We start from the raw sequence: 16,397 nt of genomic DNA, 5'->3' as shown, positions 1-16,397 counted from the left end.
GGCTATATTTATCCAATGAACAGGATGTTTTGCTTAACTTAGTTATATAAAAATGTTAGATAAGCATATGTTATCTACCTTGCTATTAAATATTCCTGTTGAAAACACACACACAGTCAAGGGTCCCATCCACTATCTCAATTACCGAATCCCTATAACCTGCAAAGCACCAAGCTAAGTGGTCTAAACCATGCTGTTCTACACTGTACAGATTTACATCTATATCTACACTGTCCAAAGCAAGAGCAACCAGCCACAGTGTCTCCTGAGCCCGTGAAATGAATTTTCAATTTTAACTAATTTTAGTAAGTCCTGGCATCTACGTTCTCACTACCAAAAAGTTGAGAACCACTGATCTAGTTACAAAGGAAAATAATTTAATGTCAAAGTTAAAACCAAAAAAAAACTTAATCATTAACCATTAAAAAGGAGGAAAAAAAAGAACTATACAAAGGTTGGTGTCTAGAGCATAGAGCATTTTTTTCCAGAAATTCCAGAAATTTATACTGCTTTTTGTTAAAGTCGTAAAAGGATTAACACTAAGATGCACATCACATGTGCAGAACCTACATAAACGCAAGCACTTCCTGAGGCCTATTCGGGCGTAACCTGTCCTTCTCCAGGGCCATCCCACCCTGGTGCCTCCCTACTGCCCCCATCACCCAACGGACGCTGCCCACCCTTACCCGCTCCTCTTTGGTGTAGAGTTGGAAACACTGGGATAAAGTGCAGGTCTGAGGCTGGTGGTGACGCTCCTTCTGCAGCCGGACGCTCTCTGCATCAGGGATATACTCATCCTCAGTATTTACAAACAAACTGCAATGAGGGGCGGAAGAGCATGTGCCAGGCGGTCAGGCGAAACTGACACAAGAACAAAATTAGCGGCTACACAGCACGACTCTAACTCAAAACTGAAAAGATCACTATGTAAGAGAGCAAAGGGGCAATCCAACTCTTCTAGGATCCAAAACGTTCTTGAAAAGTTCTCAATCTAAAACATCATTTTCAAGAAATAATTTGCAGTTGGTTTTTCTGGGCCTGGCCACACACTATGCTGATTAATTCATATATTCTTATCCTTTTGTATTAAAGGGCATGCCTTTGGTGTAACTTGCTAGAGTTAATGGGCCTGTAATAATAATCAAAGTAATTTGAATATATACCTTCTGTCTCATTAGCAGTAAATAAATGTTCTAAGATTTGGGGATCCAGACAACAGAATGTATAGGAGAGAAATAATACATTGCTTAAATAAAGGATTAGCAACACACTTGGATAGTTAGCTAAAGAAAAGAGAGGTTTGTGTTTCAGCTAATTTGAAAGCTCAAACGTATGCTATTAAAATAACCATCAAGACAACTGACTATATAAACACGAAGTCAGAAAATACTTACAAATCTTTTGTCTCCTTGTCCCATTCTACTACTAATTTCACATGAGCAGTACCGCCTGGTCCACAAGATTTTAGTGCCCTATAGGATAGAGAAGAGAGTCACACATTACTTTCTAAATAAATGATTTTAATTAAATATTCAAACCGTCTGAAATCAGTGTGATTGCTGAAAATCTTTGTCATTGGTTCCCATCAGAAAAGGTTTTATAACCTCATATTTAATGATATGACTACAACTGGACTGAAAAATCCTTAAATTAAAATATTCAACATGGAAATAAAGATACGGCAAGAAATTTAGTACCACACTATAAGGTTATCCATGTAACTCTTAGAGGGTATGACCTTTCCAATTTTTGTCTAATTTTTCATCAAACCAGAGACTAGACAACAACCTCTTTGAGAACCAAGTCTGCCTCTCTCCACCTCCCTCCATACACCGTGGCTGTCCCGGGACTGTGCCCACACCGATGTAAACTGTGCCTTCCTGCAAGGGACCCCTCAAGTTTTACCTCATTTATTGCCCCTGAGCTCCTTGGCTCCTCAGTCATCTTCTGAAACACTCAGCATTAACAGTCAATATTACTTCTCAAGTACTTTTTATTTTTTGCAATGTTTTAGATCATTATATAATCTATTAACTCTAATTTCTAAAGCCAAACAGTGAATTCCTTTCGAACAGAACTATGTTGTATACTTTTTTGGAATCCTGAAATGCAGGCACTTCAATATTTATTGGAAAAGGCATTATAATAGAGGCAGTACTGTGTTTTATATGTATCCATATATGTGTAGTGTGTCTATGTACACATATGTCTATTATTTTATTAATACAGTAGAGTGTTGCAAGAGGACAGAAGTGTATAGAAAGCACAGAAGTAGCACGGGGAGAGACTAATTCTGGGGGCAAACAGGGGGAGGGGACAGTGTGAAGAGAGGCCAAAGGGAAGGAATTATCAACAGAGAGGTTGCATGTGGAAAGGCGCATGTAAACCCGTGCTGTTACGTTCAATCAACCCTCAGCACTTTGATGCTGCCGAAGGTCTGAGACAGTGGGGAGAAGGATGAGGCCTGACAGAACAGAAGCAGTCAGGGTTGAAACTGTAGAGAAACTGGGCTTATCATTTAAGGATTTCAAGGAGGAAACTGTTATGATTAGAATTCTACTTTGGAAAACTTCAATCATGGTGAATATGCAAGTGTAATTCATCTATCATCCTGAGACTTAGACCAATTTAGTTTCCTAACTTAAGTATTCTAGGTTTTCCTGATTCTAAAAATGATCATAAGACATATCCCACTCAAATATGAATCAAAAGTAAAGTAAGGGTTTACTTTCTAAATGAGCCTGAAGAACCTACCACTCTTCTACGGAAATTACATCAGACATCACTAGAAATTTACACACAAGCATACCTGAAATCCTAGAAGGTAATTTTTTTTTTTACCTTTCTACTGTCGGGTGGCACAGAGGTTGCTCCTCCTGGGGCAGCAAGTACGTTATTCCCACAACACTGACCACACGCAAACTGAACGGACACACCTGCATCAAACGGCAAAGGCGAGTCAGGTTGGGTTTCTCCTCCAGGGCATGCGATTCACAGGGGCATTTCCCAACCAGGTTAGCGGGAAAGCAAACTGTTCTACAAAACGCTTCTCTGCGATATTCCGTGAGGTTGCCGAGCCACTCTAACACACTTTATATATGACTGACCCAAATGCAATTTACATATCAAATGTTATGCAAGACAAGTAACATGCTGCTTTAGCTTAACATTAAGTTTTCCACAGATACCTTAACAAAGTAGTCAGAATTTTGAAAATATATAGTTTGTCTACAAAATCTCTCTCTCTACAAAAGCGGATCACGTGCTAAACTTTATTAGACAAACGTAAAGGAACACCCGGCAGTTCACAGAAAACCTTGCAAGAGCCAGCTCCCTTCATAAAATGAGGGATAAATTCTCAGTCTGGAAAACCTGAATGTAGATTCTGCTAAGGAGCTTTTCTCCGGGGCTCCCCAACACTCCAGCACAGTGGCTAGTCTTCCCTAAGGTCAAAGGTCTGAACTCCCCATCTCACTGTGGTGACTGTTTCTGCAGGGGGTACACACACGCTGTTCTGGAGTGTCAAAAGGCTTACACACCTGAATGCAAACTGTGGGCCTCAAGAAGTACTTCATCTTCTCCAAGATTTCCTTCTGCAGAAGGTCCCATGCTATTGTCTTCTCTAAGTGCAGCACAAAAGGAAGTCCAAATCTGACATACATAAACAACTGTCATCACCTTAAAAAGTATGACAATTCTCTCAATACTGTAACTCCTTTTTCACGATCTTTTTAAATAGAATCACAACACAATTAGTTTTAGGGCAGTTTTCAAAAGAAAGCAAATAGGAAATTTAACACTCTTAAGTGGATGAAAAGAGTCAGAAGAGAAACTGAGATTTGTAAATGAAATTTAACAACTTATACACCAAAATGCTTCCAAAAAAGTATGGTACCATGATATTAGGTAGTAAGATGACAGAATTAGTGGAGACAGTGAGGAAGGCAGGTGGGTGTGGACGTGTGTCTGGCAAATAACATGGATCAAACGCGTAAGGGGTTAGGTGCCAGAGGAATAGACAGAGAGGGCTGGGAGGTCCAGCAGGGAGGCGGCCATACCCTGGTGGTCTGACGAGGAAGACACTGGCAAGCAAGTGACGCTAAAAGTCAGCTCCAGTCAAGCGGAGAAGCCACGTGGCCCCTGCCAGGTTTCCTATCCCAAGCTGAACTCACAGGTGTTAGAGAATGAGAGATAGAGCTGTGGTTCTCAGCCATGCGTACAGGCTGGTATCAGCAAGGGAACTTTAAAATACAGTGATGCCCATGAGATTCTGCTGTAATCACTCTGGTCTGTGGTTTAAGTACTGAGACTGTTTTAGGGCACCCCCCCCCAGGTAGTTCTAAGATGCAGCCACGGTGGGGAGCACTGGTCTAGCCTTAACTCTCACCCAAGCCTCAGCCATTGATCTACTTGCTGTTGCCCTGAATGCATCCAATTCACACCCTGAACAGGCAGTCAATTCCCTCAGCCTGGAAAAGCCTTGTCACTCTTAAGCTATTTCCTACTCAACCATATAAGGACTCAGTGGCACCCCGTGGCTGCATTCCCTGAGCTCTGTGGACCAAGCACTGCTGCTGCTGCTGCTGCTAAGTCGCTTCAGTCGTGTCCGACTCTGTGCGACCCCACAGATGGCAGCCCACCAGGCTTCCCCGTCCCTGGGATTCTCCAGGCACTACTGCATTGCAAATACCACCTGCTTATTCTGCCTCCACCAATAGACTGTGTTATCTGATAGCAGGCACTATGACTGACTTATCTTACTAGCCCAAAGAGCCAATGCCTAGAAAACAGTAGATGCTGAATGAATGAATGAACAAATGAATACACAGACTGACCCTGACTTAGGCCAAAGCAGAGGTGCTAATGTCACTGAGAAACCTGCTCCTAACAAGTACCAGTTTACTCACAGTAGTACTCAACAGTAAGCCTACCTGCCTAAAAACAACTGTGATGTGAAATACATTATAAGCATAATGTGTAAATCGGCAGCCATATTGTTCATATGACGATGTCTCTACTTTTAAGAGACCAGCATCATGAAAGGGATTCCATAAGTCCTTTATTTTATATAAATCTGATGAGCTGCCTTTCCTTCTGTCCTTAAACATGCCAAGCTCCTCCTAATCTCAGCATCTTTTCAAAAAAATTTTTATTCCAGTATAGTTAATTAACAATGTTGTGTTTCAGGTGTACAGCAAAATGAATCAGTTTTACATATGCATATATCCACTCGGTTTTGAATCCTTTTCCCACATAGGCTAGAGTATTGAGTAGAACTCTGTGTTACACAGTAGGTCCTTATTAGCTATCTATTTTATAAACATATTGATAGTTGTATGTGTATGTCAATCCCAATCTCCCAATTTATTCCTCCCCTTCCCTTTCAGCCAGTAATACCTGGAGAAAACCCTAATCCAAAAAGATGCATGCACCCCAATATTCATTGCAGCACATCTGCAATAGCCAAGAATGGAAGCAATTTAAATGTCCATGGACTGGATAAAGATGTAGTATATGCATACAATGGAATATTACTCAGCCATAACCTCAGCACCTTTGTACTCAATGTCCCCTCTTCATGGGATCCTTTCCCCAGAGGCTCACATAGCTCACAACTTCTCACTTGGCTTGGCCCAGCTACCGCCTCCTCAGGGAGGCCCTCCCTCACTTTCCTCATTAATGTAGTTTTGCCAGATGGCACCCCACTCCAGTATTCTTGCCTGGAAAATCCCACGGACGGAGGAGCCTGGTGGGCTGCAGTCCATGGGGTGGCTAAGAGTCGGACACGACTGAGCGACTTCACTTTCACGCATTGGAGAAGGAAATGGCAACCCACTCCAGTATTATTGCCTGGAGAATCCCAGGGACGGGGGAGCCTGGTGGGCTGCCGTCTATGGGGTCGCACAGAGTCGGACACGACTGAAGCGACTTAGCAGCAGCAGCCAGACCCCCACCAGTGCATTCTATCATACCAGCATGTTTTAATATCTTCAAAGTAACACTGACTGTCTGAAATTAAATGCTTACTTGTCTTTAGTGGCTCTGTCCTAACTAGGTTGCAAGCACCAAGAGAACACAGATCCTGCTGTACCCCTAGTGTTTAGAATAGTGCCCAACACACAACAAACACTCGCTAATGAACATCATAAATATACAAATCAACACATTTTGCATTTATGTTATTTTCCATTCTTAAATAAGAAACTTATTTCAAAGCAACATTTTAAAAGGTTAATATAAATGCTACTCTAATATTAGAAACACTGTATCCTTCCTCCCTGAAACACATCCATATGTTGTTATTACTCAAGTTACATTACTAGTGTGATAAAGTTACTTTTTAAAAAGACAGTCTAAAACTCCCATAAATCCTTAGAGAGGGAAACAGATTTAACAGAGATTTCTAACTTCCAAATGTCTGACTAAATACAGCTGAATGAATAGTGGTGCCATTTGCCGAGACAGGAAATGATGGGAGGGTCAGGTTTATAGGGAAAGACAATGAGTTCAGCTTGGAACACAAGACTGAGGTGCACATGCCATCCAAGCAGCTTTGTTAAGATTTTTTTTTAAGCTGTAAAGAAAGTAGCTGGATACAGGTCTAGAAGTCTAGAGCTCCAGGAGGATCTTGAGCTGAAAATACAGATAAGAAATGTGCCCCTGAAAACTATGTGAGCTTGAAAGCCATCCTAACTCAGACCTTATCATCCTAATTTTATATTCTCCCCGTGTCAACCCCTCAGATCAGGTCAACTTATACACATGCTCTTCCTAAAATATCAGAATCAAAAATTAAATACTCAAGAGTAAGGATTTTTTAATCCCTACTTTATAAAATATTTGAAAATGTTAGGCTTTTAAAGTCTCAATACTCATTGGAAAGTAAGTTGCTTGTCACCTTTTCCCTTGCTGCCCAGTGCAGGCTCGGTTACAGACTAACAGAACGATCTTGTCGCTTCCTGCTCTTGAGGGGGGCAAGTCCGCTTTCCCCTGCTTTGCTGCGGCTTGTGTAGAAGACAGTCTACAGTGATCCAAGCCAAACTTCAAGTGGTTTAGGTTGTTGTTTAAGTGAATTCCTAAAATAAAACGAAAACTTACTTTATCTCTTCAAATGTCTTTATTATTTCATTATAAAAAATTTACGCATCAGAGAAGTTAAGTTGTCATTACGTTATTTACACTGCAACTGAATGAGGAACAAATGATTGACTTTGAGATTACTCATCCAGCCCTTAAAAAAATTCTTGGCATCCATTATATCATTTAAACTAGCCTTACCTACCTTAAAAACTGAAAATTAAAATGATTCACTCCAGTGAATATTGGTTTTAGAATGGCAAGTCTGCAGGATGACACTCCAGGACAGACTTAAAATGAGTCCATACAACCAGCAACCAAATTTTTTTTAATAAAGACAAGTATATGTGGAACAATCTTCAATATTCCAAAGGTAGTTCCTTTTCTTTGATTTAGACCCAGGCGTCTAAGGCTCACAGCCATTATAGAACTTTAATCAACTAGACTGGATTGACCTACAATAAAGTGAACAAAAATGTATGTTTGACAGGCACAGTGCTGGCCTGTGCAGGTCTTCAAAATCCAGGTCTTCGAACATGCCCCAAGGCAGAGCTATCTGTCAATCAGAGGTGCTAAGGAATTTAGCATCTAGCCAAGGTCTTACACTTAGCTCAATAACTGCTCATTTCCTTAATCCTTTGGAAGGATAGCCTAAGGAAATGATACACCAACTGGAGAAAAGAAGCCCTCCACTGCCACCACACCAAAGAAATAACAGTATTACCAGAAGGAGAATAAAATAAAAGCTGCTTTACACAAAGGTATTCATGGCAAAACTCCAGCAATAAGCTAAATACCCAGCAGTAAGTATTCAACAAATTTATTTTGGTATTAACTATGCATTTGTTGAATCTAGTTAATACCAAAATAAATTCCAAATTAATTAGAGAACATAGAAACTAGAAATAAGGAAGAATTGAATCTTCACCAAGCTAGTAGAGGAAAGAAAACCTTTTAAGCTTAAATACCATAAAGAAATCACAAAAGAGCAGCAGGTTTCACTTCATAACCATTTTAAACTTTGGTATGAGAAAATACTGAATTTGAGACAATTAATGGGCTCATTTCCTAGGTTCTTAGCAGAGGTAAGGTTGGGAAGACCTATTCTGCTAAAAGTGATCAGGATTCCTAATGAGATGAGAGGAAACACTCAGCTGCTGAAAAATCAAGCTCCACATTCAAAGTCTAGGCCCACCATTACCAGCTGTGTGACCTGGGCCCCTGACCTTACCTCTCTAAGTCTCAGCTCCCTCCCCTGTAAAATGGGGAAAAGAACAGCCTCGCAGGTATCAACTACTGATGAGGCCTTTGTAAAGAGCAGAGGCTTACCATATTCGCTAAGTGCTATACTCTTCCAACAAAGGCACTTATATAACCATGGACCTCACCAAATTCACTTATAAAATAGAAACAGTGTTAACCCTAAGCAACTGGGAGATGAAGGGGGATTTGGGGAAAGGCTCTGACCATGTATTAGGAATTATACTCATCTTTCTGGGTACAGAAAGATGAAGCAAAATACAGTCCCAGCTACAAAGAATTTCACAGTGTGGTAGGAAGGACAGAGAAGAAACCAGCATTTCCACACAACACGCTAGTGTCAGAGATTAGCAGAAGCCACACTGGAACACGGAAGAGCAGGAGTCAGTCAGCCAATCTGGGGTTGGGGAAGTGAGGACAGGCTTTCAGCTTTTTACTATAATGCAATTAAAATTAGAAAACAATTAAAAAAAAAAAAAAAAGCATATGCCTGAAAATAAAGAGAGAAAACTGGATCCTAAGCTGGCAGTGGGGAAAGCTGAGCAACCCACAATACAGAATCACCACAGGTTCAGAGACTAAAGGCCCCAGAGACCTGTGGAAGTAGAGCTAAAGAAAAGAGGAACAAGAGAATCGCCAACAGGGGCGCCAAGGCGGCTCAACAGCAAAGAAAAATCTCTTCAACAAATGGTACCGGAGCTACTGAACATTCACACGCAAAAGAATGGCACTTCACACCACACACAAAGATTAACTTCAAAAGAATCTAAGACCTAAATCTAAGAGCTAAAACTTTCTTAGAAGAAAACAGATAAATCTTCATGGTCTTGGCTTTAGTGTTGGATTCTTGGAAACGACATCAAAAGCAAAAGCAACAAAAGAAGGAAAAGAAAAACTAGACTTCATCAAAATTAAGGACTTTTATGCCTCAAAAGATAGTATCAAGGAAGTGAAAAGATAACCCACAGAATGGGAGGAAATATCTGCATCATGTATCTGACAAGGGTCTAGTACCCAGCAAACATAAAGAACACATAACTCAAAAACAAAAAGGTAAGCAAGCCAAGTTTAAAGGAGGGAAAGGTCTTGAATAGACATTTCTCTAAAGAAGAAATGGCCTAAAGCTGCATGAAAAGATGACCAACATCATTTATCATTAGGAAAATGCAAATAAAAAATCACAATGACGTATCACCTCACACTCACCAGGATGGCTAAAATAACAGCTATTGGTAAGAATGTGGAGAAACTGTAACCTTCATATATTGCTGGTGGGAAGGAAAAAATGATGCAGTTTCTACTAAAAACAGTCTGGCAATTTCTCAGAAAGTTAAACACAGAATTATCATATGACCCAGCATTTACACTTCTAGGTATATACCCCCCCCAAAAAAAACTGAAAATAGGTATTCAAATACTTGTACACGAACGGTCACAGCAGCACTACTTCATAACAGACAAAAGGTGGAAATTCAAATGCCCATCGACAGACGAATGGATCAAGGAAATGTGGTATATACACATAACAGAATAATATTCAGTCATAAAAAGAACTGAAGGACTGATATATGCTATAATGGACGAACCTGGAAACATTATGCTAAGTGAAAGAGACAAGTCACAAAAGGCCACGTATTATATGATTCCACTCATATGAACATCTAGACTAAAAAAATCTACAGAGACAGAAAGCAGAATAGTGGCTGCTTAGGACGAGTGGGATGAGGAGATCGGAATGTGTGCTTAGGGGAGACAGAGTAGGTGTTAATGAGAGCTGCAGAAATGAATTTTCAGCAGAGCAAACAGGAGGGAAAGTATAAAAGCATGTGGCATGTTCAAGAAATAAAGAGTAAATCTGGATAGGGTACATGGGAAAGAAGATGGAATATATTAGGTTGGTGCAAACATAATTAAGGGTTTGTAGCATGAATTTGCGAGAAGGCAATGGCAACCCACTCCAGCACTCTTGCCTGGCAGATCCCGTGGACGGAGGAGCCTGGTAGGCTGCAGTCCATGGGGTCGCTAAGAGTCGGGCATGACTGAGCGACTTCACTTTCACTTTTCACTTTCATGCATTGGAGGAGGAAATGGCAACCCACTCCAGTGGGCCTGGTGGGCTGCCGTCTATGGGGTTGCACAGAGTTGGACATGACTGAAGTGACTTAGCAGCAGCAGCAACAGCAGCATGAATTTTAAATCATTATAACTAGGCTCAAACATATCTTTATTAGTCAAAATAGGAACCATTATAATCAACACATTTTGCCAACAAGAAATAAGTTTGTTTATTCTTATAGCATAAAAACTCTTGGAAAGCATTTTCTGCATCCTGTTGGTTGTGGAAGCATTTTCCCTGCAAACAGCTGTTGAGATGCTTGTCGAGTGGTAGCTGGTTGGCGAGAGGTCAAGTGAATGTGGTGGATGAGGCAAAAGTTTGTAGACCAATTCGTTCAACTTTTGAAGCGTTGATTGTGCGAAGTGTGGTCAGTTGTTGCTGTGGAGAAGAACTGGGCCCTTTCTGTTGACCAATACTGGCTGCAGGGATTGTAGTTTTCATCAATTGCTGGGCATACTTCTCAGATGTACTGGTTTCGCCAGGATTCAAAAAGCTCAAGTGGCTCAGATGGGCAGCAGACCACCACACAGTGACCATGACCTTTTTTTGGAGCAAGTTTGGCCTTGGGAAGTGCTTTGGAGCTTCTTCTCAGTCCAACCACTGAGCTGGCTGGTCGTCACCAGCTGTCATTTACAATCCACTTTTCGTCGTAAGTCACAATCTGATCAAGAAATGGCTCGTTATTGCTGTGTAGAATAAGAGAAGACAATACTTCAAAACGATGTTTTTGATTTCCAGGCAGCTCATGAGGTACCCACTTATTGCACTTTTTCACCTTTCCAATTTGCTTCATATGCTCAATGACCATAGAATGGTCAACACTGAGTTCTTCAGCAACTTCTCATGTAGTCGTAAGAAGATCAGCTTTGATGATGGCTCTCAATCGTCACTGTCAACTTCCGATGGCTGACCACTAGGCTCATCTTCTAGGCTCTCATCCTCTTTGTGAAACACCTTGAACCACTACTGCACTATTCATTTGTTAGCAGTTCCTGGGCCAAATGTGCTGTTGGTGTTGCAAATTGTCTCTGCTGCTTTACAACCCATTTTGACCTCAAATAAGAAAATTGCTCAAATTTGCTTTTTGTCTAACATGCTTTCCATAGTCTAAAATAAATATAAAATAAACAGCAAACAAAAAAACACAAAGCAAGAAACACATATTAAAATGATGTATAAAGTAACCACCACATTTATTTAGAATGTATTCCAATTTATCAAATGGCCAATTTCAACAATGCAAAAACTGTGGTTACTGTTGCACCAACCTAATAGTAGAGAGGCTAGAAAAAAAGCAAAGCATTCATCCAAGATATTTAGATTTAAATGCAGACAAAAGGGACCAGGCATTCTTCCAAGGTATTTAGATTTAACTGCAGACAAAGGGGAACCACTGGGACATCAATAAGCATGTAACATGATCAGAACTCTATGTAAGAATAAGCCTGGTAGCACTGTGAAGAAATAATTGAACAGGAGAAAGCCCAGGGGTAAAGAAATTTCTAGAAAAGCCCAGTTGAGACTGGTCTGCACTGTGTCAGCAGCAGTAGAATGAACAGGAAAACTACAGAGTATTTGATCAGTTATGAATTTAAGTCAAAATCCAAGAGAAAAGTGCTTGGGCCAAGCTTGGGTGAGAAGAAGGACAGTGATACTCCACAGAAAAAACACAAGAGGAGCAAGAAAGAAACGCTCAGTGTGAGATGGCCGTGGGGCTCCAAGCAGAGATTCCAGCGGGCCGCTGAAAGTCAGGGTACGCAACCAGAAGATGAGTAGGGGCTAGAGGAGAGTTTAGTTCTAAAAATCACCAGTGCAAAAAACTGGTAAGACTGGGTAGAGCAGCAGCTCTCCAACTCTCACCTGCACCAGAATCACCTGTTAACTGACTGCCGGGCTCTGCCCCCAGCGTCTGTCACTCAGTAGGTCTGGAGGGGCACCTAAGAATTTACATTTCTCATCAGTTCCCAGGTGACACTGATGCCTTGACAACCACTGGAGTAGAGTAAAAAGAACAGAAGCCCTAGGAGCTGAAGAACCTAAGGCCAGGAACAAAGTTCTTTTCAAGAATTACCTTCTTCCAGGGAAATATGTAACCTAAAATGGATACCATCATAAAAAGATATGTTAAGTGTATTTCACCACAATTTCAAAAAATTATACCATCATACAATAAGCTAAAAGAGTAGACAGTTGTTAAACCTGCAAACCCAGGTGGTATTATGGAAACAGATGCTCATTTACCTCTTTGACTGAGAATTCCTTCGGGCCTAAATATTTCTGGAGTCTCAAAGGCAAAAATGCAGTCACTTTCATGGACTGTTTCCAGGTCGTCTGTGTCACAAAAGGAACGATGGAACCCATCATAGTACATTTCTGTTAACACAATCTAAAAACGGGAAAAATGCAAATAGTTGGGTAACTGGAAAGTCAGTAAGAATTGATCTCCTAATCCAGCTGTGAACTTCTCCAGATCAGCAGGCCTGCAGGGGAGTTGAGGGCTTGGAAACATCTCATCACGCCCGGGCGATCTGCCTTTAATAAGAGAATCTTGGAAGCGCAATATCCTCTGTGGTTTTATAACAACAAACTGATTTCAGAGTGCTGGGGCACTAAATCCAGCTTTGGTGAAGAGAGTCAGCGCTTACAAAGTCTAAAGCCCTTGTTTCACAGGGAGAAGAAACTAAAGAGAGATGGAGTGACTTGCCTAAGGTTATACAACTATCCAGCCTCATAGCAATAAGAGTCTACATCTGATTCTGAGATTTTCTACCATTAAATTTTCTTCTTTTCAGATTAAAAAATGTCAAATAACCATGGAGATTTGTACTGGAAAAAAAAGTAAATCGACTCAAATGCCCAACAAAAGGAACTAGTTAACTATACTATAGTTCTACTGGAATTATAAAGTTCTTTCAAAGAATAAGCTACATATATTTGCACTAACATGGAAAGATCTCCTAAGTAAATAGTGAAAGTCAGAAAAGAAAAGTATGAGCACATGGTTCCATTTTCATAAAATAGTAAATAAAGTATATGCACAAGACAAAATATAAATGAATATACAACACAGTATTAAAGTTAATAAGCCTTAGTTCTAAGATCCTAATACAAGGTACTTTCACTTTTACTAACTTTTATTAAGCTTCTGAAATGGCTGACTACTTCATAAAGAAAGAAAAATAAAAGATGGGGAAAAAGACAATGGAGACATGTAGAGACCTCATGACACGCTCAGCAGCCCCGTCCAGTGAAAAAGTACTGGGCCAGGCCTCAAGAGGTTCCAGTTCCGGCCTGCCACCAACCAGCCCCATGACCCTGAACAAGTCACATGGTGTCTCTGGGCCTCCTTCAGATGAGGAGGTTGGACTGGGCTCCTAAGGCCCCCTCTACTATCACAAATATACTAGGAGTCAGTGAGGTGAAAAGGGCTTGGTGGCATAGTCCACAATCCAGGAAAAACAGTCCTCTCGTATTTTTCTTCTAACAATTTTAATGAACACACTGTCTTCCTGCAGGTGAACACACAAGTACACTTCACTTTCTCCAGCAAGCTGAGGTCAAAACAAATCTGTAATTATATCACTCACTTAAACAATGCAAAAAGAGCCAGACAGCACTGGAGGCTTTAAAGATACAACCAGATTAGCCTCAGACACACACCGAAGCCTCCCTCTCTCTCTCTCCCCTCATCTTGAATTTACAACAAAAAGAAAGAATGAACGAGCATTTCAAAGTAAGGAAAATCACGAACATTTTATCAATCTGCGAGGACTTGGCCTATGAAAATATGAAATACTTGCTGCATCAGGGCAACACTGCTGGTGGTATCTGTTTTACTGCAATACTTCCCAGATGAGGTCACAGGAGGCCAAAATACAAAACACCTTCATTATTTACATGATTACATAGCAGCATTCAGAAGTTATCTAGCGAAAAGCCATTCAGCCACTGAATCATCTTTCCTTGGTAAATATTAAATAGGGAATTTTTTACCCCAATAAAACTCTTAACAGTGAATTGAGTAAAAGAGGTATGTAAAAGTATGTCAAGTCACAAACAGGCCAAATTATTCTGGGTCAATACAACTGTGTATCAAATATTCACTCAAAAAAGAAAGGTGGGGGGTTGGAGGGGGTTACAACTTTCCTTTCTCTTATCTAAACAAGGTGAAACACTCTAATCAGAAAATAAACCACACTGACCCCTGTACGTACAGTACTAGCAATAGGCTCATTCTTTTCACCATAATGGGAAGGAATTTTCAAGAACAACTGGCTGGGTTTTCTAAGCCTCTCTGACCTTCAAATACCACAGGATGCTCTTCCTGTGGCCCACATGAGCATCCACAGAATGATTTAAGGTGGTGTTGGTTTAATTAATTATACTCTATAAACAAAGCTGAAAGAAGGTCTTGGTGTAAAGTCACAGCTTTTCCTTTTAAATATATATATACACAATTAAATGAAGAATTAAAAGTTTTTGTGTGTATTTTTCTCCTTTGGATCTTGATGTTTTTATCTTTCCTTTAACAGTAGAAGCAACATAGTTTTAAATTTCTATCCAATCATGTTTGACTGAGAACTGTTAAAAAAAAAAAGTTCCAGAAGAAGAGAAAGCAACATTTTTGTGGCTCGTGTGTCATCGGCCTTAGCAAGCTTATTACCTGATCAGTGGGGATCTTTGTTTCCACGGACACTGCTTCCCGAAGTCTGGCGACAGTCCCAGACAGAGGCACGGCCACGCCAACCCGCATGCAGTGAGAGCATTTCCCCTGATACACTACGGTGACATAGAGAGGCCTGTGCAGATCAAAGTCAGATCTTCTCATTAGTCGCTTACTTCAACTAAAATGAACGAGCAAAACAACTTTGACATAAAATCAACAACACTAAAGCAAACCCACACCTTCAGCTGGACCTATGCAGAACTATCCAGTGATAATCAATAACTCGAGAGAACTGGCTCACAATGGTGGAGGAGATGGACGTGTGCCCACGGACTCCTGTGAGAGCACCAAAGAATGCTTTGGAAAGGGCAGTATTTATAAAACAACCATACAGCGTACCAATACTTGGTCCTGTGCTTTGCGGTTTCTTTAAAACAGCCTAACTCCTAGAAATTTTGAGGAACAGTTCAAATAAAACAGCTAATTTAAAAGTGTAACACAAGGTCTCTAGAGGCTCTAGGAGGCACTCGACAACCTTCTCCAGCTCCCATACTATAGGTGGACGACCAGCTGAACAGAGTACAACCAGACCAACCAAAAAGACTTGCCTGTCCCGTGTACCTGTCGACCCTACTGGCTCAGACTGGCATTTATAAATTTCTGCAAGGCCTTAATAATGCCTGTATTCAATTTATCACTAATGCTATTACTTGTCTAAATACATAAGAAGCCCCAATAGAGGCGGCTACGGAAGAAAAGGAACATATAGGAACACAGTTTTAATTTGATTAACTCTGTTCTTACCTTGTGTGGGGTAGAGGAATTGGCAAAGAAATGCAGAGGAAAGGATCAAAAGTGTTGCTCTGCTTCTGACAATGAGGACACGTCAAAGAAGATCTTCAAAAGTAAGAATGTAAGACACTCCCATTAAGATCACCTCGAACTATATAAGCAGACAACATAAGGGAAATTTAATTTGCTCATACCTGTATTGGGCTTGAAAAAGTTCTTGTACAAAAGTGCTACAGACAGGAAAAGATGGTCCCTCAGGCATCATATCAGTCTCTGATGGTGGCTAAAAAAAAAAATAAAGTACAACTTCACAGACTAGAAGCGCCTGGTCTTGACTGATGATGTCACAAATGTCCCAGACCTCCTTTACCAGATCTGCATCAGATCCAGATGTTTCAGGGAAAGGCATCTGCTCAAGGAACCAGAACACAGCTGCCAGGACGTGGGTCACATGGACTCATGGCCTCACAAGGCTCTCCCAGACAC

At 40.7% G+C, this 16,397-nt stretch overlaps 1 protein-coding gene across 1 annotated transcript in view; it reads right to left on the bottom strand.

The window, feature by feature from the left end:
* The window catches only part of USP31 (ubiquitin specific peptidase 31), an 83,530-nt gene that overhangs the window by 25,947 nt on the left and 41,186 nt on the right, over positions 1-16,397 (bottom strand). The window contains exons 3-11 of the mRNA XM_070362793.1: positions 16,106-16,194; positions 15,924-16,016; positions 15,117-15,252; positions 12,695-12,839; positions 6,899-7,076; positions 3,540-3,651; positions 2,842-2,936; positions 1,395-1,472; positions 687-816 (exon numbers count right to left, since the gene is read on the bottom strand). Coding sequence (XP_070218894.1) covers positions 687-816; positions 1,395-1,472; positions 2,842-2,936; positions 3,540-3,651; positions 6,899-7,076; positions 12,695-12,839; positions 15,117-15,252; positions 15,924-16,016; positions 16,106-16,194 — 1,056 coding nt within the window. The remainder of the gene's footprint in view (positions 1-686; positions 817-1,394; positions 1,473-2,841; positions 2,937-3,539; positions 3,652-6,898; positions 7,077-12,694; positions 12,840-15,116; positions 15,253-15,923; positions 16,017-16,105; positions 16,195-16,397) is intronic.

This window comes from Bos mutus, chromosome 25 (assembly GCF_027580195.1).
Source record: "Bos mutus isolate GX-2022 chromosome 25, NWIPB_WYAK_1.1, whole genome shotgun sequence".
Classification (NCBI taxonomy): domain Eukaryota; kingdom Metazoa; phylum Chordata; class Mammalia; order Artiodactyla; family Bovidae; genus Bos; species Bos mutus.
Note: the sequence above shows the minus strand (reverse complement) of the source record. Positions and strands in the feature narration are given on the sequence as shown.